The sequence below is a fragment of the Crocodylus porosus genome, unplaced genomic scaffold (genome assembly GCF_001723895.1).
Source record: "Crocodylus porosus isolate Cpor-Errol unplaced genomic scaffold, CroPor_comp1, whole genome shotgun sequence".
Classification (NCBI taxonomy): domain Eukaryota; kingdom Metazoa; phylum Chordata; order Crocodylia; family Crocodylidae; genus Crocodylus; species Crocodylus porosus.
The window spans coordinates 5,942,356-5,965,499 of NW_017728916.1; the positions used below are offsets into that span (position 1 = coordinate 5,942,356).

The 23,144-nt window shown below is 49.0% G+C and overlaps 1 protein-coding gene across 2 annotated transcripts in view; it reads right to left on the minus strand.

The window, feature by feature from the left end:
• F8 (coagulation factor VIII) overlaps positions 1-23,144 on the minus strand; it is a 91,913-nt gene that overhangs the window by 13,848 nt on the left and 54,921 nt on the right. Inside the window, exons 14-19 of one of the 2 annotated variants that reach the window (XM_019536319.1) lie at positions 19,012-22,378; positions 15,711-15,876; positions 10,366-10,578; positions 9,083-9,311; positions 8,659-8,841; positions 7,288-7,404 (exon numbers count right to left, since the gene is read on the minus strand). In XM_019536319.1, coding sequence (XP_019391864.1) covers positions 7,288-7,404; positions 8,659-8,841; positions 9,083-9,311; positions 10,366-10,578; positions 15,711-15,876; positions 19,012-22,378 — 4,275 coding nt within the window. The remainder of the gene's footprint in view (positions 1-7,287; positions 7,405-8,658; positions 8,842-9,082; positions 9,312-10,365; positions 10,579-15,710; positions 15,877-19,011; positions 22,379-23,144) is intronic. The other variant, XM_019536320.1, reaches the window with a different exon arrangement.

The following is a 23,144-nucleotide window of genomic DNA, read 5'->3' on the forward strand; positions in this document are numbered from 1 at the left end:
AGAGGAGGTTAGATGAACATCTAGCTGGGGTCATTTAACCCCAGTACTCTTTCCTGCCATGGCAGGGGGTCAGACTAGATGATCTGCTCAGGTCCCTTCCGACCCTACAAACTATGAAACTATGAAACTATGAAATGATCCATGAGGAAGGTTCTGTCCTGGGCCCTCCTCTGCCAGAGCCAGCACATCCGCAGGCCTCCAGTTGTGGGCATATCCTGGCTGTCAACAGCTGCCTCTCCCCCACATGCAACTACAGGACCTGCACAGCCATAAGAATAAGCTGTTTGTGAGAGTTTGCAATATTTCTGAGGTAAGATGCTCTGCACCAGCGGCCCATGTGCTACCCAGCCTCAGATCGAGGATCGGGCATACATGGGTGCTCAGGGACCCTGGTAAGTTGGGTGGGCAGGCCTGGGGCCAGGTAGCCACCAGCCAAGCCCCCCGTTCCTGCTCACTTTCCTGGGACTGGTGGGCCTCTGGGTGCTGGCTGCAGGAAGCCTGCCTCCCCACCCTTTTTCCAGGCTGGGACAGGCTAGGTTCCTGGCACCACCTCTTGCTGTGGCTCCAGACCCTGCTGCCCTGCTTTCTCTTCCTGCAGAACAGCTGCTCTCCTGTGTTTCCACCAAGCCCATGTTGCCTGGGCTCAGGGAATGAGGGGCTCCCAGACGACTGGGACAAGGAGCTGCTCCCAGGTGTGACAGAATGCCATCACAGTATCTCCCCAAACAGCTATCAGGCCTGTCTGTCCATTTGGTTACCATGGTCACTGCAGCGGGCAGGCAGTCCTCCCCACACCCTTCTTCAGGTAATCCTGAGGTGTAACCTGAGCCAGATACATTCCTGTGTCGGGGGAACCTGCTCCCTTTGTCTCAAGTTTCCTGCCACCACAAGTCATATGATTGGCTTCCTCATCTGGAAAGGTGATGTCATTTGAAAGCACTGAGCTTTAGCCAATGGGGCTGCTCCTGGTGGGACCTTAGTAATGAGGTCACGATCGGGGATAAAAGGGCCATGAAGAAGAAGGGGCAGAGCCATCTTGAAGAGCCATTTTTGGCAGAGCCATGCTGGAGAAGGCCATGGAGAAAAGCAGGGAGAGAGCTTCCATGCTGGAGCCCTAAGGCTCCTGGGGAGAGAGAAAGAGCAGCTGACTACTGCAGCCTTTTCCCTCTTTCTCTTGAAACTAGACACACAAGAAACTGCCTTCCTCCACAGGAAAGCAATCAGCCTCTGGATGATACTTGTAAATAAGCTACTTGAGATATATGGCTTGCGGTAAGGGGTGCATGGAGGTGTACATGCACCCCCTGAGAGCGCTCCTGCACCTCCTGACAGGCCACCCTCCCCACTTAGGCGACAGGCAGGGGGAGCAGGCAGGAGCACCAGTGCCCGCCCTGAGAGCACCGGCGGGTGAGTGAGAGCGCTGGATGAAGCACCACAGCCACTTCTGGGAGTGCTGCAGCTGCTTCCTGGTTGGCGCGATCACCCACAGAGGGACCCCCCTCTGTTGCTAGTCACTGGGGGGGCACATGCCCCCCACTGACTAAGGTGACACCCGTTACCCATGTGTAGTACAGCAGTTGCATGATCAATGGCTACCTAGATACACTGCTTTCTCTAAGGTTATTCTTTGATATTGCTCTATCCTGTACCCTACCCCAAACCTACTCCCTGTAATTAATAAAGTTCTCCATCATTCTAAGCATGGTGAACTGGCTGGGAGAAGGAGAGGGGCATGTCTTTGTGTCCCCTTGGTCCAGCTGACTGAGAGAGACCACTATTTGTGCTCCAGGCCAAGGGAAGCACCCCAAATTCTTGCAGTGGGTCAAGCACCCTCAAGGTCTACAAGGCCAGTATATCCCAGGGGGCACAAAGCCGTGGACAGACTGAGACTCCTGGGTGGTGGCAGCCATGACCCCAGGCTCATGGATATGCTCCAAGAAGTAGATCGGCTGGTGTGAGGAGCCCCAGGGAGACACTCAGAGCTCAGTAAGTGGTTGGGTGCAGTGAGGTGGGTGGCTTATCACAGGAGTGCCCCCTGCTGACCCGCCACACCAGGCACTGCGCAAGGAACTGTGCGCAGAACAAGGGGTATCCAACCCACTATGCCTGCTACTGTTGACCATCATGGTGCCCTGGGCAAACCTGTGCACCTGGCACAGGACCCTGAGCTTCAACAGTGTGGAGGGCAAACCCAGGCTGCCCTGCAACCTCTGCCACTGCCTGGAGGGATACCTGTGGTTGTGCTACACATTGCTGCCCCCCCACAGTGGAGAAGAACATCGCTGCTGGTATCAAAGCATTCCTCAGCATGTGAGAGACCTATGCCTGCCTAGCTGTGGGGACACAGGCTGCTCAATAAAGTTTTGCACTGTCTCCCACTTCCCTGCATGTGGCCAGAGGTGGAGAATCTGGAGGCCAGGGAAGTGCAGCAAGGCCCGGTGGTGGGGCCAGGGGCAGGGCCAGAGCGGGCCCACCCCCAATGCAGGGCTTACCAGATGACTGGGGCTGGTGTAGCCAGTGGCTTTGGTTGGTCCCAGCTGCCAACAATGGCATGTGGCTCCACGTGGACTCGTCAGATGGTGGGGCATGGTGTGTGGGCCCCACAAGGAGGAGGTGGTGCTGCTGGCAGCCAAAGGTGTCATGGTCAGACACACCTCATGGCTGGGGCTGAGACTGCAAAGCTGTCGGGGCAGGCACTGGCCTGGGCTCCCCGAGTTGCTGGTAGAGGCTGTTGATGGGGAGCTCAGTGGGATGGTCTGCATCACCGTGGGTAACAGGCCAGAGCACAGGCTTGGGCAGGTTGCCTCTGCTGCTGTACACAGCACAGCTGCAGCCTGGGTCCCAGGATAGAAGAATATCTGTCAACTGCTGCATAAGGGCATGGTCTTGTGGGCACTCCCCGACTGGCCACTATGGTCGCAGATGGAAACCCACTGTGTCCACAAAGCCTTGACCTTCATGCAGCACTGCCATGCCAGCTGGTTACCCTCACGCTCCCACATCCAGCTTGATAGCCCCTCTTGGACATGGGCATTGGAGCGTCCACCCTGCGCAAACTGACACTGAACCTCCACCTTGCCCCACAGTGCCACAAGGTCACCAGTCTCCTTCTGCAACCAGTTGTGTCCCTGGGAGGTGGAGTGTGGCATTGGCGATGAGGCTATTGGAGCTCCCACACCGGACCTCTGGGCCTCCACACAGCTGTACCTGTGCTGCTAGGCCTGGGCAGCTGCCTGCAGTGCCCAGCACAAAGGCACAGTGCAGGACTAGCAACCTTGTGGCAAGACAATGCCCCACAGCACCTGCAGGCTCTGGGCAGGTTGCTGGGAGTGGGCTGTAGGCAGCTGGAGCTGGGCCCAGTGGCCAGGAGCTGCCTGCAGCTGGGCCCAGGTACCGGCAGACCTGGCAGGAGCCTGTGGCACCCTAAAGACCTGGATGGTGTGGGCCTGGCAACCACGTGGCACTGTGGTCCCAGGAAGTGGCACCAGGGTACAGGCAGGCCGGCACAGCTGACCTGCAGCCTAGACAGAGGGACACAGTGGCCTAGTGTGGCCTCAGGCTCCCTGTATGTGCCCCATGGCTCACTGTGCCTTTAGGCTTTTAAGGGCCAGAGGCTGGGGCTGCTCTTTTACCTGAGGTAAAAAGAGGCTCCCAGCCCCAAAGCCCTGGGGCTAGCCCATGGGCAGGAAATTATTTTGGGTGGAGGGCTGCTTACAGAGTTTTGGCAAGCCATTGAGGGCACATTGACAGGGAGCCAGGAGCAGATAAATACTAATTTTCTAAATTTTTTAGGGGCCCCGCAGGCTGAATAGAATGGCTTGGCAGGCTGCATCTGGCCCATGGGGCACACTTTGCCCACCCATGGGCTAGCCTCAGGCTGGCCCCCTAGTGGTGCAGACCTGGAGCAAATTTGCTTCTGGTTGTTGTCTATACTTGAGTTACTGTGCAGTAACTACTTGCAATTAAATTTGCTTCTCGCATTTGCAAGTAGCAACTTTACTCCCAAGTAGCAATTTTTACCGCGCAGTAAGTGTGTGCATGTGTAAACTTGCATGCTTACTGTGCAGTAAACTACACTACTGCACAGTAAAATGTCTTGTGTAGATGCACCCAGTTAGGGTGGGCTTGACTTTCATAATATAACCCCAGAGCAGGATAACATGAGCCCACTGGGGCTCATTAAAACCCATGGCACCAAGCTCTATGGAGTTGTGTGAACCTAGACTAAATTTCCCAGCAATGCTGGGCTTTGAAGCAGGGTCATTAGTGATTTGGAAATCAAATCAGGATTCTCCAGGGGTTTCAACCAGCCACCAAGCAAATGCAGTAGTTTTGGTGGAACAACTTTGAGCTTCTCGATCTATTAGAACTTGGAGGCTAAACTGAAGCTCTGTGGGTAGGAATCCAAATGAGCCAAGAGCAAAAAGGCTTCTGACCACTCTAGAAAATCCAAACAGCTCAAAACCTGTGGTGAAAGCATGTCAGAACAGCCATGTCCATTGGACCTATGCCATTCCTTTGGGTGGAAACTTCAAAATATGACAAGCTACTATTGCAAGGCACATGCCAAGATGTCACAATACAGCTGTCAAGAGACCCTGTAGCGCTGCAACATGACATATCTCTTCTGAAACTTTCCAATGAATGTAATTTAGGCACCCTTTAAGATAACTTAAATGTGTTTTAAAGAGAAGACAAAACCATGAAACCAAGCCTAGTATTAACACAATTGCCATAGCAAGATGGACAGACTCAAAGTAGAACAAACGCAAGTAGCATGGCAAAAGACGAGTACCCTACGCTGTCTTACTCGTCTGGGATGATTCAGGAAATGTGAACCCTGCTTTTGTGTAGGACGGAGGGATGAGATGATCTTGAGGTCCCTCTCAACCCATCATCAACTGCTAAAAGGTGATCCCAGATATCTGCATTAAGAGCCTGGAAGATAAGGAACTTGGGGAGTGATTTTCTAGCATTTCCTTTTAATTCTGTGCAGATTTTTAAACCTGCTCTTGCATTGTCTCCTGTTCCTACTTTTGATCCCCAGTGGTGTTATATAAGCTCTAAATATTGACCTGTAAACTAAGACAAGCTGGTGTATATTACAATTCATGCCAGTCCCTTAGACAGCCCCCTGATGCACTGTCCTATCAGTGTGTCACTGGTATGACAGTTATGTTGACAAACGTCTCTTCCATGTATCAGTGTCTTGCTTTGGGGTTTCTCTGTTGCTAAGCAACATCATTTAAATACAAATCTTTGTGTCTTTAACAAAATCCCTTCTGACATCTCCTACCTTTCAAAGTCCCTTTCCTGGTCTGTTTATTTTCCATAATAATCTATGCCTTAAAACAAAACAGCACTTGAAACCATCTTTTCATGTCAAACACTTACTTCCTAGTGAAAAGTAGATTTTGACTTGTAAAAAACTCTCCAGTTTATCTTTACAGAAAACTTTGCTGGCTCACATTTAATACTCTTTTAAGACCATTTTTAAGAAGCAGATTTCCACTTTAAACAGAAGTCCATTATTATGTAAACCAAATCAGTTATTATTTGCTGACGTTAAAACTAATATTGAAATGAAATGGCAGATGTTTTACAGTCATGAGCTGGAGAAGACACTGCCAATACCAAATGTTATTAACATAGATGTTGATATTGTTGCTGTTCTACTGGATGAAGACTGTTTCTGACTACAGTAACTTGTGACCAGGCTCTGTGACCTTGGGTGTGTAACATCAGCACTCTGTGCTTCAGCTTGCCTCTCTGCAAAGAGGTATTTCCATCTGCAGCTAGTCAAGTAGGCACTTCATTGTTTAGATACAAGTATAAATCCAAGATCAGGGCATATAGGCATGGTAGGAAATGCAGGCACAGTTTGGCATGTGGCCCTGGGTTTTTCAAGTTTTGAAACTCAGACTTTTGTGGCCAAAATCTTGCAGGTGAATCAAGCTGGGCTCCAGTTTTTCAACCAACTTTCCTGTCTCCAGTCAGCCAGGTGTAATTCATGCAAGGTGATTTGCCATCCTGCTCCCTCTTCTGCAGGCTGTCAGATAGTTAAATGCCTGCATGCTGTCATTTGCACTTGCCTGATGGAGGCCAAAAAAACCCATGGGCTCCTGTACATGCGCAGAGAGGCTGCTCCAACGTGCGATAATTACATATTAGAGCAGACTCCAGTGTCACATGTATCAATGTCCCCGTGCTGAAAAATGGTAGTGGGGTGCTTTAAACTAAAGCTGGTTTGATGAGCTTTAGTTCAAACACCCTGCTGCCATTTTTCAGCATGGAGACACTGATACATATTGACGCTCCAGGTGCTTTTAATTAGCATGGCTCTCAGAGCTGCGCTAATTAATGCCCCCCCCTCACCCGCCTCCCAGAGCATAACTGTTCCATGGGTTCAAATTTGAGGACCACTAGGTGGTCCTCAAAAGGTGCATTTTCAAAACAACACAACCCTCCTGCATGCTGTTTTGCTCCACATGGACTACCTACTGAACCAAAAACTTTACACACATCTATAGCTTTGAGTGGATTAATTAGCAGTGCTGACCAACTGTGCCATTGAACCCACCCCACACTAATTAGTCCTCCCCAAGCAGCACACTGAGGTACTCTGCTTCTGGTTTAGGAGGCAGCTTGCATTGAGCAGTGCTATGTATTTGAGGGCACCACTGCTAGTCACGGTAAGTCTGCTATATAAATGTGGTCTGAGTGACTTGGGAGTCTGAGGTACATTTGCACTGTGCTGGCAGCATGCTCTGGTTGGGATGCCCAGAAGCATACCCTACCCCTGCACTCCCACTTGCATGCCCCAAGTCCATAAATAGGTGGTGAAACTTCCCTGGGAGCAGCCCCTTGCACTCAAGCTCCTGACCTCAAGTGAGCTTGGCATGCTCAGGGCCTTGCTAAAATATGCTGCTGCCACAGACAGAGACTTAACTAGGAAGTTTTGTGCCCTGGGCAGTGATGACACATGGTACAGTAGCCACAATTAGGTTGCTGGGAGCAGTGTGACAGCAACCAGGAGAACAGTGGCAGTGGCTGCCATTTGTGCACCCCTCTCCAGGGCTGGTGCTGCAGTTGTCCTCCATTAGTTATGCTACTGGCCAGAGACATACACTTAAGTCCTATTGCAAAAGGCCTTGAGGTTCCCTCATGTCTCATTAAAGTCAATGGCACATAAGCACCTTTGGAAATGTTACCCCTAATGTCCAACAGGAGATGCTAAGCAAGGGAATAGAGGAGTTGAACTGATGATGGAAGAGAAGAATTACTCACTCAGGTCATACACAAGGAACAAGGCACTCATGCCAGCCTGCTGGTGCTCTCCCACTTTGCAGTCCACTCGCCAGATGCCCACATGAGATGGGTACATTTCCACTGTCCCAAAGACACCTGGTTCAAAAAAAGGATGGGAGAAGAAGGACAGAACAAAGGATTATTTTTCTTAGGTTGCTATAGGATAAGCTGCTGCTACTTGCACCCCTGCTTACAGAGAGCTTCATTCCAGCTAACGATGGGCTGACTCTGCTGTCAGAAGGCTGATTGCATTGGACTATCTACAGAGGAAGGCAGTGCTTAAGGTGAGTCAAAGTACCAGAATCTAGTCCTAAATCTTAATCGGTGATTCTTCTGCTCTATTCAGCTTTGTTCAGGCCTCACCTGGAGTACTGTATCCAGTTTTGGGCCCCACACTTAAAAAATGATGTGGACAAATTGGAAAGAGTTCAGCGCAGAATGACAAAAATGATTAGGGGCCTGGGAAGCAAGGCTTATGAGGAAAGACTGAAATAACTCGGGTTATTTAGTCTAGAGAAGAGAAGGCTGAGGGGGGATTTGATATCAATCTTCAAATACCTGAAGGGGATTACAGAGAGAATGGAGATGGGCTTTTCTCTGTGACTGTAGGTGACAAGTCTAGGAGAAATGGCTTTGAGTTGAAAGAGGAAATTTTGGTTGGAAATTAGAAATAACTTTTTGACTATGAGGGTGGTTGAACACTGAAACAGGCTACCTATAGAAACTGTGGAGTCTCCATCCCTGGAAATTTTCAAGAGCAGGTTAGAAAGACACTTGGCTGGTTAGCTTACTCAGGGATGATTCTATCTTGAGCAGGGGGCTGGACTAGGTAACCTTATGAGGTCTCTTCCAGCCCTGCTTTTTTATGATCCCATGATTCTACGTAATTCAGTGGAGTTAGATAGGAAACAAGTTTGGCCCAAAAAGTCTCCTGTATTTGATACAACATCATCATCATCATCATTATCAGACACAGCAACAACAACATTCCTTTAACACTCAGGACCCCAGTCAGAGACCAGGACACTATTGTGCTAGAAGCTGTACAGAGAACAAGAATATTCAAAACCAGCTAGGAGTCATGAGCTATTTGCCAATGCAGTGTACAATGTCTGATGCTGTGTTGGTTCTGGGCCCATGTTTTTCAGTCTGAGGCATTTTCTTACTTAGCTATCCCATAATTCCATGCTGGCTCCATGTGCAGAATTATCACAATGCACCGCCCCCTGGTAGCAGATGCTAGGCTATTGGTGCACCCATTTCTCCCATGTCAGTCTTTTCCAGCTGACAAATGCTTATAGGGTAATTTCAAGAGTGAGGTCAGCTCCCTGCACCCTTGTCATCTCTTACCAGGATAGAGGTTGTAGATTCCCATTGAATACTCCTGGTTTGTCTTGACACTGAAGAGCTGCCCATGGAAATGGACTGAATGGATGTCCTCAGTGCTGCCCATATTCAGTAGGTGCCATCGGACCCTTTGGTGTTGAGCCACTGCCAACCCAGGCAGTGTGTCCATCATGTAGCCATTGATAGCTAGAGGAAAAGACAGTTGGGACACACTGGGATAAGGGAGTGGTTAAAGTTTCACTCAGCAGCAGCCACAATGGAGAGGGTTGGGATAATGCCATAGGTCACTCTTGGGACAGAAACAAGGGATGGGAAAGACAGATGACTAAAGTTCAAACTGACACTGCTTTAAAAATCATCTAATGCAGCATTTCTGTTCTGGTACATGAGCCTCTTGGCAGACAATGGGAGGAGCAGGAGTTCTTACCATGGAAGGAGTGGTTCCCTTTGAAAACAGGATCATCTGGTTGGACCTGGCAAGGGGGTTGGCAGTTCGTCTCCATGTTCTCAGTGAAGTACCAGCTTTTCGTCTCATCAAAGATGGTGAATAGCAGAGAGAATTCCTGCACTGTCAACTGCCGTCCAAAGGCAGAGCTCAGGACACCAGGGCGGCAGATAATCAGTGGCCCAATCAGGCCAGAGTGCAGATCCTTCTCCTGGGCAGGGATAAAAAACAAAGTGTAATGTGAATGGAGAGCTTATCCCAATCTTCCCATGTACGCATTAGTAAAGGAACTGAAAACCAAACAGGAATCTCCACTATGCCATGATATAAATTTATGGTGCTCTATTGTCCTGGTCACCTCATCTCAAGAAGGGAGATTGGGGAATAAGAAAAGGTACAGAGAAGGGCAACAAAGCTGTTCAACAGGTTCTATGTGAAGGGAGACTGAAAAGGTGGGAAAGGAAATGACTGAAGGGGCATGATAGATAGCAAAGGAATCATGAACCATGTGAATAAAGTGAACCATTATTCTGTATGTCTTTTGTACAAGAACTAGGGGGCACCTTATGAAATAATCCAAAATCAGGTTAAAAACAAACAGAAGGAAATACTTCTTTATACAAGACATCATTCACTTATGAAACACATTACAAAAATATAACCAGGTTTATAAAAGCATTAGACAAATGTATGGAGGTTGGGCCCTGCAGGCTATTAAACACAACAGTCATGGATGCGAAACATTGCATCTGATGAAGTAAGTTGTTGCCTGCAAAAGCACATGCCTCTCCAAACCAGTCAGTCTCTCAGGTGTCACTCTGCCCTACAGTCTTAACCCTATGATTGCTGGTGTCTGGAAACACGTGACAAAAGATGGGTCACTCTACAAACACCTTGCTTCTAACACTCTTCCTATGAGCTACTTCTTGACACTTTTCAAGACAAGCTATAAGGCAAGTTGGACCTTGGGCCTGATCTGGTACGGCAATTCTTATGTTTTTCACCTCCTGCTCCAACCCCAATACCATGAGAACTGTTGTTAGTATTTATTAGTGTTAAGCAGGGTTTGTGCAATGTGTGCTTCACCCCAACCCTGCTCTCCCAGGACAAAAAGCTCCATCAATGTCAAAGAAATATCATGTAGCCTTAGGGTTTGCCAGGCACAGAGTATGCCCACCAGCCCCCTGGGGCTCGCATGGAGGAGGGGGGCTAGAACTGTGGCTGAGAGGCAGCATAGGTTCCTCATGCTGAGGTTCTCCACCTACCAGGTTGGTGTTGGAAAAGTAGGCCCATGCCTTACAGTCAAACTCATTGCGACTGGGTGCCATCTGGGAAGGCACCTTCCAAGAGTATTCCCGGAGCTCACCAGGCTGCACCGCCTCCTTGTTGCGTGTCTTATCTTCCACTGAGCCCTCCGTGTAGGGCTGGAGGTTGGAATGGAGGGAGTAAGGCCGGGACGCCAGGTTCTTGAATTTAACCTACATGATGGGAGGGAGCAGAAGGAAAGAGAGGCATGAATTGCCTAGTGTGGGACAAGGGACACGAGCCCAAGGCAAGGGGCATGGGAGATGCCTCTCACTAAGGAGGCACTGGTTATTCTGCTCCCCTCACAGTCTCTGCCTGTACGCCATACCCATCCTGCTGCTGTTCTTTAGGGAAAGCTCAGTGGACCTGACCCTGATCTCTGCTGTGCTTGGGCATCTCCTACTGGAGTCACTGGGAAAAGCACATGCAGGATGCTTATTCTCTACATGGTCAAATTTGAACCTGTTGTGCCATCCAGATGCAGGTCACCCCTTCCCACTGCCTTTTTTTTTGCTTCTATCAGGCCTTTGGCACCTTGCTCCTCTGCCATCCTGGCTCCAGCATGAGACACACAGGCAGAAGCCCACTGTGCCCCCGGTGAGCCCGGGGTCCCCATGGACCCGCAGCGCAGCCAGAGGTAGGGAAAGCTCAGTGGACCTGACCCTGATCTCTGCTGTGCTTGGGCATCTCCTACTGGAGTCACTGGGAAAAGCACACAAACAGGCGCACTTCTAGGCCCAGCACGCTAGTACAGGAGTTCGCGCAGGAGGGCGAGCAGCAGGGCCCCGAGACCCTGCCAGTGAGCCCCGAGGGAAGGCTAGCACAGCAGTGGCCAGACTACCCCTGGTACAATGCAGATGGCCACATGCTGCACCCCGAGGATCCCCTCAGAGTCGGAGACCTCCCCCTCTGGCACCTCTGAGCTGTCCACCCAGAAGGAGCCACGGGTCCGGGCTCCGTGCAGACCGAGCCTCTGGCTCTCGGCTGCGGGGGCTGCCTGGCACAACTCCAGGCACATGGGACTTGCGAGGTCTGCTCCACTTTGGAGTCTCTGAGGCACCAGCTGGAGGAGCTGCAGACCGCAGTCCAGAGACTGCGTGCCATCAGATTGACTCCTAATGCCGGGCTCTTTACCCCTGGAAGGCCAAGGGTCGACCAAGATCACATTGCAGGACAAGGGAGGACTCGAGGATCTCCCACACTGTCTGGCCAGGGGGTTGGACCAAGGTGGTTAACGGCCCCAAGGCTCGCTGCACCAGGGTCCCCTCCCTTCTGGAGCTCTGCAACAGGTATGAACCTCTTGCAGCCCCAGTAGAGCCTGCTGAGCTGCCAGCTCCTGCAGGCAACAGAGGACCGCTCACAGCTACTGTTCCTGCTCTCCATAAGACCACACGCAGAGTGGTCGTTGTGGGAGACTCCCTCCTGAGGGGGATTGAGGGTGCAATCTGCCACCCCTTCTCCTTAGCCCGGGAGGTCTGCTGCCTCCTGGGGGCCTGCATCCGGGACGTAGCAGAGAGGATCCCAAAGCTTATCCAGCCCTCCAACCACTACCTTATGCTCCTTATCCATGTAGGCATGAATGACACAGCTCGGAGCAATCCCAGCCAGGTCATGAGTGGCTACAGGGCTCTGGTAGCGGAGCTCAGGGGCTTAGGGGTGCAGGTGGTTTTTTCCTCAATCCTCCCGGTTATGAGTCGTGGGCTGAGGAGGGAGAGACGGATTGAGGTAGTCAACCAAAGACTGCGGCGCTGGTGTCATCATGAAGGCTTCAGCTTCCACGATCACAGTCCACTCTTTGGTGAGAGAGGCAGTGGTCTGCTGGAAAGAGATGGCCTCCACCTCACTTCACTGGGGAAGAAGCTTTTCTCAGCCAGTGGCTGACCTGCTCAACTGGGCTTTAAACTAAACCTGCCGGGGGATGGGTGGACAACTGCCAAAGCAAGCCCACTAGACAACCACTACAAAACCGGCAGGACAGAGCACCCAAGGGAATCCACTCCTACCCCAGCCCTGGAACGGTGTCCTCCTGGGAGTGCAAGGAAGCCTAGGGCTTCCAATAGGACACTTACGTGTCGGTACACCAATGCCAGGAGCTTGGGAAACAAACAGGAGGAACTGGTCCTCCTGCTGAACATGAATGACTATGATCTCATAGAGATAACAGAGACCTGTTGGGACTCCACCTATGACTGGGTCACAGGTATAGATGGCTATACCCTGTACAGGAGACATCATGCGGAAAAAAGGAGTGGAGGTGTAATCCTCTATGTCAAGGAAAGCTACACGTCCCTGCAGGCTGACATTGGCACCCAGGGACGACGGCCAGAGACCTTCTGGGTTAAAATATGTGGGGAACATGGCACAGGAGCACAATGGTAGGGGTCCACTACAGACCTCCAAACCAGGAACAAGAGCTCAACCAGGAATTTGCCAGGGACCTGGCTGAGGCTGCATGCTGTCAATGCATGGTTGTCACGAGAGACTTCAACCACCCCAACATCTCATGGGAAGAGCACTCAGCCAAATCTGAATGGTCACAAAGCTTCCTCATGTGCACGAGCTCTACCTCACTTAAGAAGTCTGTGGACAGACAAGAGGTAAAGCACTGCCGGACTTGGTATTGGCTAAAGGCGGTGACCTAGTCAGCGACCTAAGAATTGAAGGAAAACTGGGAGAGAGTGACCATGAGCTGATCAATTTTACTATCCATCACAAAGCTGGCAAGTCAGTCAGCAATGCAGATGTGCTCATCTTTAGGAAAGCCGAATTTGATAAGCTCAGGAGGCTTGTTGTCAAGGCCCTAAGGGGCCATGACTTGACAGGGAGGGGAGTCCATCCCATCTTGGAGGAAAGGTAGCAAAAGGGCACAGCAGCCCCCTTGGCTCAGCAGGGAACTCGTGGACCTCCTACACCTGAAAAGAAAGGCTTATAAAAGATGGAAGACAGGAATCATAGCAAAGGAGGAGTATTCTGTACTGGTCCATACCTGTAGGGAGTGAGCCAGGAAAGCCAAGGCTACAACCAAACTCCAAGTGGCTACACATATCAAGGAAAAGTAAAAAGTCCTTTTTCAGATACATGGGGAGTCAGAAGAAAAGCAAGGGTAACATTGGACCCCTGCTAAACCAAATGGACAACTGACAACCAACACCCAGGAAAAAATCAACCTGCTTAACAGGTACTTCGCATCAGTTTTTCATCAGCCCAAAGGAACGCTCTGCCTAGCATGATGCAGGACAGTCAGGGTGAAGGTGAGTTTATACCCGTCATCAGTATAGACCTTGTAAAGGAGCACCTTGAGAGGTTGGACACTGGTCCTGACAGACTGCACCCCTGAGTACAGGGGTGACGTGTAGGGGGGGCATGCGGATGCATGTGCACCCCCTGAGTGTGGCAGTGCACCCCCTGCAGGCAGTCACCACTCACCACCCTGCTGCCCACACTGCCAGTGGCATATGCGAGCAGTCCATGATTGCCGGTGGTGGCTGCAGGTGGTTGCCGTTCATGCCCGAGTACTTAAGGAGCTGGCCGGCATCATGGCCTAGCCACTGTCAAAGATATTCAAAAACTCGTGGCACTCAGGTGAAGTACTTGAAGACTGGAAGAAAGCCAATGTGGTGCCCATCTTCAAGAAAGGAAGGAAAGTAGATTCAGGGAACTACAGGCCAATCAGCTTGACCTCAATCTCTGGAAAGACTCTAGAAAAAAATATCAGAGACCATTCTCGACAAGCTGGCTTGCATCCATAGAAGCTTCTCAAGCAAATCTCAGGCTGTCATCCTCCCCCTGTACTCGGCCTTGGTGAGGCCACAGCTGGAGTACTGCATCCAATTCTGGGCTCCACCATTCAAGAAGGATGTGGAGAAGCTTGAGATAGTCCAGAGAAGAACCATGCACATGATCAGAAGGCAGGAGAATAGGCCTTATGATGAGAGGCTGAGAGCCTTGGCGACTCTTCAGCCTGGAAAAGCACAGGCTCAGGGGTGACCTAGTGGCTGCCTACAAGTACATAAGGGGCATCAAGATCTGGGGCGACATCCGTTCACCAGAGCGCCCTAAGGGATGACAAGGGCCAACAGTCACAAACTTCTCCAAGACCATTTTAGGCTGGACATAAGGAAAAACTTCTTTACTGTCCAAGCCCCCAAGGCCTGGAATAGACTCCCTCCAGAGGTGGTGCAAGCACCTACTCTGGACTCTTTTAAGAAAAGTTTGGACGCTTATCTTGCTGGGATCCTTTGACTGTAGCTGACTTCCTGTCCCTGGGGCAGGGGGCTGGACCCAATGATCTTCCGAGGTCCCTTCCACCCCTAATGTTTATGAAATCAATGAAATTTCAGGATGCTGCTGCATCTCCCGCCTGGATGTTAAGATGTCCTCCAAAGTCTCCCTTTTCCTACATGCATGTAATGAACACAGTTCCATCCACACAGAACTGAGGACCATGTCTGAACTCACTTGGCAGTGGCCATTGGAAATGGGCCCCATTCTGGCCCTCTCCTGCCCACACTGGCCAGCAAAATTCATATGGTCAAACTGTTTAATCTGAGGCTTTGTCTGTATGAGGCAGTTGTACCAGTTTGACCAAAAGTGTAAATACAAATTTACCAAATCACTGCAAACTCCTGTGTGGATGGTTTAATTTCAGTTTAGCTCAAGACCAATAGAGACAAGTTTCAGGTAAACAGAAATAAGTCTCTCCAAAATAGTCTCCATGGGGGAGTCTGCACTGGTTTAACAAGATTAATTTAAAAACACTTTAAGGGAAAGCGATGCCATTTCCCATACAGACAAAGAGTTCACAGCTCCCTACATAACTTGACTCTAGTCCACTGCACACAGATCTTTAGTGACAGTGGGATTTGGGCAAGAGACCATACACCTCTAAGAGGAGTCATTCTGAGCCCTTGTCTCTTCCTTCCCCCTTTCAGACCTCTGTTTCTCTCTGCAAGCTCATTACATCCAGAACTGTGTGGATTTTCTAAAGACTGCTCTTTCTATCAGGACAACCTAACAAGTTAGACCCTGATCTGCTGGGGGACTCTGGGTGAGTCCCATTCTCTGCCTTTGTTGCCAATTTCCCCAGCCAGTTTTCATTAAACTGTAAGCTCTTTGGAGCAGAAACCCTGTGCTGCTATGGGTATGTACAATTGCAAGCACAACAGGGCCCAGAGCTCAGTGGAGGTCTCTGTGTACTATAAGCATACAAATAAAAATCCCAAGAATATTTAAATATTCTTGCTACTGATTGCTACTAAGCCCATATAAGTATCACCTCTGAAAAACTGATTCCAGACTGATTTACCACAATCCTGTCATCCTGTTCCGCCCTGATGTATGGCCCCAGGATTCCCAAGTGCTCATCAAGTTCTCCACGAGGCAGAAGCTGAGTGAAAGATTCATCCAGATACTCTCGGAAAACAACCTTCCGGTACTGCTTTACAGCCTTCCTCCAGTGAGTCCTGGGAACCCTGCAAGAAAGAGGGAGGTCAGGCCAGTCCTGACATTGCCCTGTGTGAAGACTGCAGTCAAAGACACTAAGCGGAAGGCCTGGTGCAGAGACATCTGAGTATGGGTGTGTCTGCACATGCATGAGATCCAGAAGCAGTTTATTCATGAGTAAAATACTCGCGAGTAAGTGCTCCCGGGCAGGCATCTACACATGTAGGGAAGTGGAAGCAGATTTGCAAAGTGCTCTTCCTGAGGTCCTGCAATGGTTCCCTGCTGCTGCCAAAGGGAGCTCTACGGTCCCTGGGTGCTAGCCCAGGGGTTGGCAGGAAGCACAGGGCCAAGAGACAGCTATCTCCTGGCCAGGACTGGGACATTGCTCCCTGCTGGCAGGGTGGGGACAATGTTCCCCTGCCGCAGCAGCAGGGAGCTCCCAGTCCCAGCTCCCTGACTGGATTCCCTGCTTAGCTGGGGCTCACTACTAGCTGCCCCACCAGTGGATTGGGGCAGGGGGCTGGGACCTGCCCCACTCTCGCAGCTCTTTCCAAACCCTGTGCCTCGATTGCCCAGTAGGGGCACAGAGCTGGGACCTGCCCCTAACCAGGATAGTTCCCAGCTCCTGCTCTGCGATTGTGGGACAGGAGCTGGAGAGCCTGTTTCCCATGCAGCTCCGTGATCATGGAGCTGGGTTAGGAACAGGCTGTGGTCCCTGGAGATAAGAATCCCCAAGCACCAGCCCTGCAGTCATGGAGCTTGCACTGGGAGATAAGGATCTCCTAGCTCCCTGCTCCCTGATCATAATGGCAAAGCAGGGCCTGGGAAATAAGGATCTCCTAACCCCCGCTCCTCGATTGCAACCTCAGGGTGTGGAGCAGGGGTCTTGAATCTCCCTGCTGCCATGGTAGAAGGACATATTCCCCACTTGGGCTCCAGTGGCAGAGCCCACCCCAGCAGGAGACAACTGCCAGGGGCAGAGAGCAATCTTCCACCCCCTGGTGGCTGACTGACTGGGAGCAGATTGCTCCCAGTCAGGCATCTACATGAGCGCTACTGCACAGTTAGTAATCACAAGTAAATTTGTTACTTGTATTTGCAGATAGCAAATTTACTTGCAGTTAGCATGGTTTACTGCACAGTAAGCATGTGCACATGTAGATGCACATCCTTACTGTGCAGTAAACTATGCTACTTTGCTGTAAAGCGTCTTTTGTAGATGCACCCTATGTAATCTAATGCACAGGGCTGAATCTCCACCCTGGCCTTCAGTGCAGGTCCCATCCTTCCATTAACTCCTTTAATGTGTGCCTCCACCAGGATTTCGCTATTAATGGGCTTTCCTTGTCTGACCAGATAATTTGCAGTCAGTCAAGGAGCACCAGTAGGTTTTCACTGGGTTTTAAGCAGCAAAGCACAAGGTGATTGTGCAACTGAGAGATCTATAGGGACACAATAGCTGCTGGGACACTTTTGGTTTGTCCTCATTCTCAGGCAAAGGGCATGAACATTTAAAAGGACTCTGGCCTTTACTAGCTTCTCTAGCTTCTTAGTTTTTAATGTCCATAATCACTTATGGAAAATTCCTGGTATGGCAGCATCCAAGCATATGGGAAGAGGATGTGAATGAGATTGCTGTATCATAATCTCAAGCCTGCTAGGGTTACCATATTTCCAGGTCCAACAAAGAGGACACCTGTAAGGGGGGGGAGGGAGGAACGGGCAGGGTGAATATGATGGGGTGGGGGCAGTGGTGCCCTGCCCCTGCTCATTGTGTTGCCCCTCACTGACAAGCCACATGCCCCCCCATCCCTGCTGCTGTCCCTCACTCTGGACCCACTGACCCCTGCCAGTGCCCTTCATTCTCAAAGAGCAGTACCCTGCCCCCAACCCCTTGCTGGTGCCCCTGACTCCCAACCCGCAGCCCCCTGGCACCGCCAGTGCCCTGCACACCCAACCCACAGTCACCTGTCCTGTCCCCCGTGCCCCTCACTCCTGATCCACAGCCCCTGCCCCCTTGCTGGTGCCCCTCACTCCCAACCTGCAGCCCCCTGCCCTGGCTCCCAGCCCTGCTGGTGCCCCTCACTCCCAACCCATAGACCCCTGTCCCCCAGCCCGGCCAGTGCCCCTCACTCCTGACCTGCAGCCCCTTGACACTACCAGTGCCCTGCACATCCAACCCACAGTCACATGTCCCATCCCCCATGCCCCTCACTCCTGATCTGCAGCCCCTGCCCACCTGCCAATGCCCCTCACTCCCAACCTCCAGCCCCCTGCCCTGCCCTCCAGCCCTGCCAGCCTCCCACACTCCGGACCTGCTGCCTCTGCCCCCAGCCCAGCCCTGCTCCTTACTCTCTTTCTCTCCCCACTCTCTCACTGGCTTGCCTGAGCCCACACAGGCAGCATGTGACCTTCAACAACCAATCACCTTGTCCGCTACTCCCAGCCTGAAGCGGCCTGTCTGGGACAGCAGAAAACCCAGACATTTGCTCTTTTTTCAAAAACCCACCTGGACGCAGCACAGGGGTCCAAAAAGGAGGACATGTCCGGGAAAACCCAGACATATGGTAACCCGTGGCCCCACGATCACCACAGCACCCTTACAGCACATGGCATGTAAGCTGTTCCATGCAGGATTTTCCTTTCTGGGCCCTCAATGGAATGGAGGGACTGTCAAGTGGGACTAACTAAAGAATAGCACAATGTTTTCATTTTCTCAGGATACTTCCATATTCTGTAGGAGGCCTACCTGGGGCTTCAACTCCTGACCTCTATCTGCCAAGGCAAATAGTAGCACAAGCTACTTGATAGGGCTAGTTACAGCTGGGCAGTGAGATCAAGGGTCCACAGCCAAGGAAGTTCTAAGCTCATTGATGAAACTGAAGCAGGGCAGGAGATTGCAGGGCATTGCTTGGCTCAGGGAGGAAGCTCAAGGGCTGAGGGATAAAAGAAAAATGTGACTCTATTGTGGTGGAAGGGAATCAGTGCTTAAAGAAGTTCCATCTGCGGTGGGACTGTATATCTATGACATGGTGGGGTCTGTGGAGACTGAAGGAACCTAATCGTTCTTTTGCCTTATTCATCCAAGCTGCTTTGAACAGAAAAAGCAATCATTTGGGTAGAAGGAATGTATAGGATAGGCGAATGTGATTGGTAAAACATACCTTGCTTTTAGAAAGTGTTGAGGTCTTTGATTCCCATATTCCCACACCACCTCAACTGCTGCAATGAAATACTGCCGGGCTTTGCCTTGGAAGGAGCGTGGATCCTGGTATTCCTCATCATAGATGTCAAAATCTACATTTTGTTCATTGTTGCTGTAATCATCGTAGTCTGCTTTTTCCTTTTGAGATCTAGCAGTATCAGACTTTGCCATATAGTTTAAGCCAGCAATCTCTCCAGGACTTTCAGACCTAGCAGTCAAGCTACTCTGCTTTATTTCATCAGTGCTTTCCACAATTCCCTGTGCCTCATCTGTCCCTGGTGCCTCCTCCTTCCTGTCTGAGGAGGAAGTGATCTCTTCCCCATTAAACACCTGATTTTTTTTCTGGCTGTCTTTTGACTCCCATTGATCCTCTTTAATGGTCTCATTTATAGTTCTATCTCCAGAGGGAAGTAGATTATTTTCTGTGGAGACTTGTTGTGCATGGATTTCTACAGCATGTTTTGTTGCTGAACTCCATCTAGACTCATTCCCTAATCCATGGTCCTTAATACTGTTAGATTCAAGTCCCTGCTGCGGTTTGCTGATAGTCATATCTTCCCTTAACTTAAGCTGCCTGAAAGCGCTCACCTCTTCATCCATAAGCCTTTTTTGGTTGTGCTGCAAACTCAAAGGGGTCTCCTGATCATTGACCGTTCTGTGCTGCATTTCACTTCCTTTAGACATCTCATCTCTACTATTTTGCCCTACAACTTGCAGTGAGATGGGGTTCATCATCCTGGTTTGCTCTCTAGCCAATGCAGTGGACTTTGTTCCTGACTCAGGTCCCACCTCTTCTCTTTTGCTAGTGTTCTCACTTGAATTTGCAGGAATCATAGCAGTTTCCTCTTCCTCTGACTCGTCTACTTCCACAAAGGTGCTCTCTCTTCTGAAAGCTATATTCCTATCTTGATTGCCATGGTGTTCCTCTAATGTTCTTGGTTCATGACTACTGGTAAAGTACAGCATGGCATCAGAGTGGGTGGGGCTTGCAAAAGCAGTCCTGATATAGCCAGTGGAGCTATCAGTGTTAGTTGCTCTATGGTCTCTCATTGTTGTGTCTTCTATGGATAATCTTTCAGTGGAGGGGGTTCCCCTGTGCTCATAGTCCACTTTAGTACCAGTGTCTCCAAACACAGCTCTCGTTCTCTGCATATTTTTGTCAGGGCTCTGCCTTCCCTCCCATGCTCTGGCTTTATTGTCTAGCTCTTGCTGTAGCTGCATCTTTTCCAGCAAAACCTGAAATGACCTCAGGGACTGTGTTTTTTTATGAGTGCTACACAAAAGAGAGTATTGATTGCAGGTCTTAGAAGTGGCCTTGTTCACTAGGTTTTCAGTGGTCCAGTGATCTGAGTCAAGCTCCATTACATCACTGTTATGGATTACATTTTTTGTGTCAGATGAATTGACTTCTGAGAAGCCTGTGCCATTTATCAAGCGTTCTAGTTCTGATGGAGGAACATTCCCAGTGGGATAAATGTTCTCATTTGAAGAGCTGGTTTTTGGGATCCTTGAGTCATTTGTTGGCTCATCTAATTGTTCTGCTATGCTATCACGTTTCTGAAATGTCTCTTCACTGTTCAGTAAAGGGAGCCTCATATTTTTGCCCATCATATTTGCTTTGTGTAAAGCAATATTTTTTATTTCAGATAGATCCTTCCTTTCTGTAGCATCTTTAAACTTTGCTGGCAATATTAAATCATTAGTTTCCTGTGTTGTAACATATCTGTTGTCAAGAATTTCACTGCTGTCCAAAAAATTTGTTTCTGGAAACCTTGTATCATTGGCAGATTCATTCAATTCTAGCCTCATGCCATTTTCTGCAGAAAAGTTGTCCTTACTACTTGAACGCCTTTGATTTTGTGTAGATCTATTCTGTCCTAGTGGTGTAATAATCCTTGTTTTATCATCCAGTGATCCATTTTCCATCAGCCTCATCTCTGCTATGCCATCTAATGACAAGTTGGTTCTACCAAGAAGAAAATCTTTCTTATGAAATACAGGTTTCCTTTTAATTCCTTTTTCACTTGAATATTTCTTTAAATGTGATGATACTACAGTCTTTTCAACAAATACCTTTCCATTTGTAGATGATATGTTCTCTTGAAGCATGAGATCATGTGCTGAGCTATTTAACTTTGGTACAGAAGCATTCACTTCTTGAGAAGTTTCATACAGATCCAACAAAACCGTTTCTTGAGGACTTGCATACTTTTCTAAACTAGAATCTAGTTGTGTTGATGTACCAGTGTTTTTAAGAAATGTCTTTCCAACATTAATGTAGGTCATAACATGAATGCTTGTATCATCTGTTGACTTGTCTGATGGTGCTGATGTGCTAATCTCTAAAGAGGAGTTTGTATTAATTATGGAAGTACTTTTTGTGTAATCTGATGACCTGTGTAATTTTAATGATGCTTTAATACTATTTTCCAGAGACAATTCTTTATCTAATGAAGACCTTTCCTGAAATCCAGAATCACGCTCTAATTCATCCTGTTGCAGTGAGTTACCATTCTTCTGAATAGAAGTATCAGCAGCACTTAAGGAAATGGATTCGTGAAGGGCCATCCTGTGTGCTGATTCCTTTACCTGTCTTAAATTAACATTCCCTTTTGGAAACACTTCCAGTTTGGCTAATAGTGTGGTTGGTTGAAATGCCGCATTCTCTACTGACTTTTGTAACTCCAAGTTCTCTTTAACCATTTCTCCTACTGGATTTAGTCTATGTGTTTGGAAGAGAGTATCTCCTTCTTTATAAGGACCAGTTGTTGCTGAGCTTTTATTAAGATCATTTGTTTTACGTATACTTGTAGAGTTTCCTTCAAGAAGAGGATCCTCAGATCTTTGATCTGAGATTACTATTTTTGATAGTTCTTCTTCTTCTAGGAAGGAATCATAGGATACTGGCTCAGAGTTGGTCTCTTGTAGGGAAAACATGGAAATGCTGTGCTGATCTGGGCTCCTCTCTGAAAATACTGACGTGATATTGGAAGGGGTATCCATGGAATCCCTCCAACTGCTTTGCAGGCTGTTGTATTTGAGGGGCTGGCTAGGTTTTCTCAAGCAGGGTGTTAGCTGGTAGTTGAGCTTCTCTGTTTCATTTTCAGAAGAAATGTTATTCTGATGCTTCCTCAGACAAGGCCTATTATGCCGTCTCTTTCTCTTGGAGAAGCCCCTGGGTTGAAAGACATTGTCATCTATCTGATCATCATAATCTCCCTCATTGTAATACAGATCAGAATCAGGGTTACAATTAGAGACTGTGAACTTTGCCTGCATTCCTCTGTCTCTAAATTCAGGATTCAGACATCCCAGCATCCATACACCTGTCTCAGGAAAGGAAGAAAAAACAGAGTTAATCCAACACACCAGGAAATCTGGAGTGTTAGTATTGCTATGGTAACTTGTTAGGAAGTCCCTCTTCAGCAAATCCTATCTTCCTTCTGCAATAAGCTAACTACATTCTTATTTCTATAACAAGCTGGACTAACAGGGTATGTATGTCTCCACATAGTGTGACATTTCTGGAAGTATTAGGATTAACCCTGACAGGGGTCTTTGATTACTTTAATGGTGCATAACATAACTAATGACTTGAATACATTTACCTGGTATGTCTCCACAATGATGTTTACAGAGTATAACCATGAAGTAATGAATACAATAAATACAACTTAAATTTGATTTACTGTCCTAGGCAATTCTGAATGACAAGACTTGACATAAGGACAATAATCATATTCTGGATTTAGCTGTTGCTTTCTAATAAAGAATCACCATTCTTGCAAAGAGATGTGCTATTTGTTCTTTTTACGACTGTAGGGAAGCAAGATTGGGGAAGCTGAAGTGGCAGAAACAGGAAACTATTTCCCAGCTATTGCAGTGGCAGGGCACTAGCAGTGACCTCACCTTCCCTGACGTTACCTATGGCATGCTGTGCTCAGTGTTTCTGGTTCTGTGCCTTGTAGTTATGTGTAAGGGTTTGAAATGGGAATTTTGTAAAACTTTGGGTAAGTGGTTGCCTGCAAATTCAGGGGATTAGATTCAATGGACCATGAGTCCTCTTCAAGTCTACATTTCTGTCAGGGTATG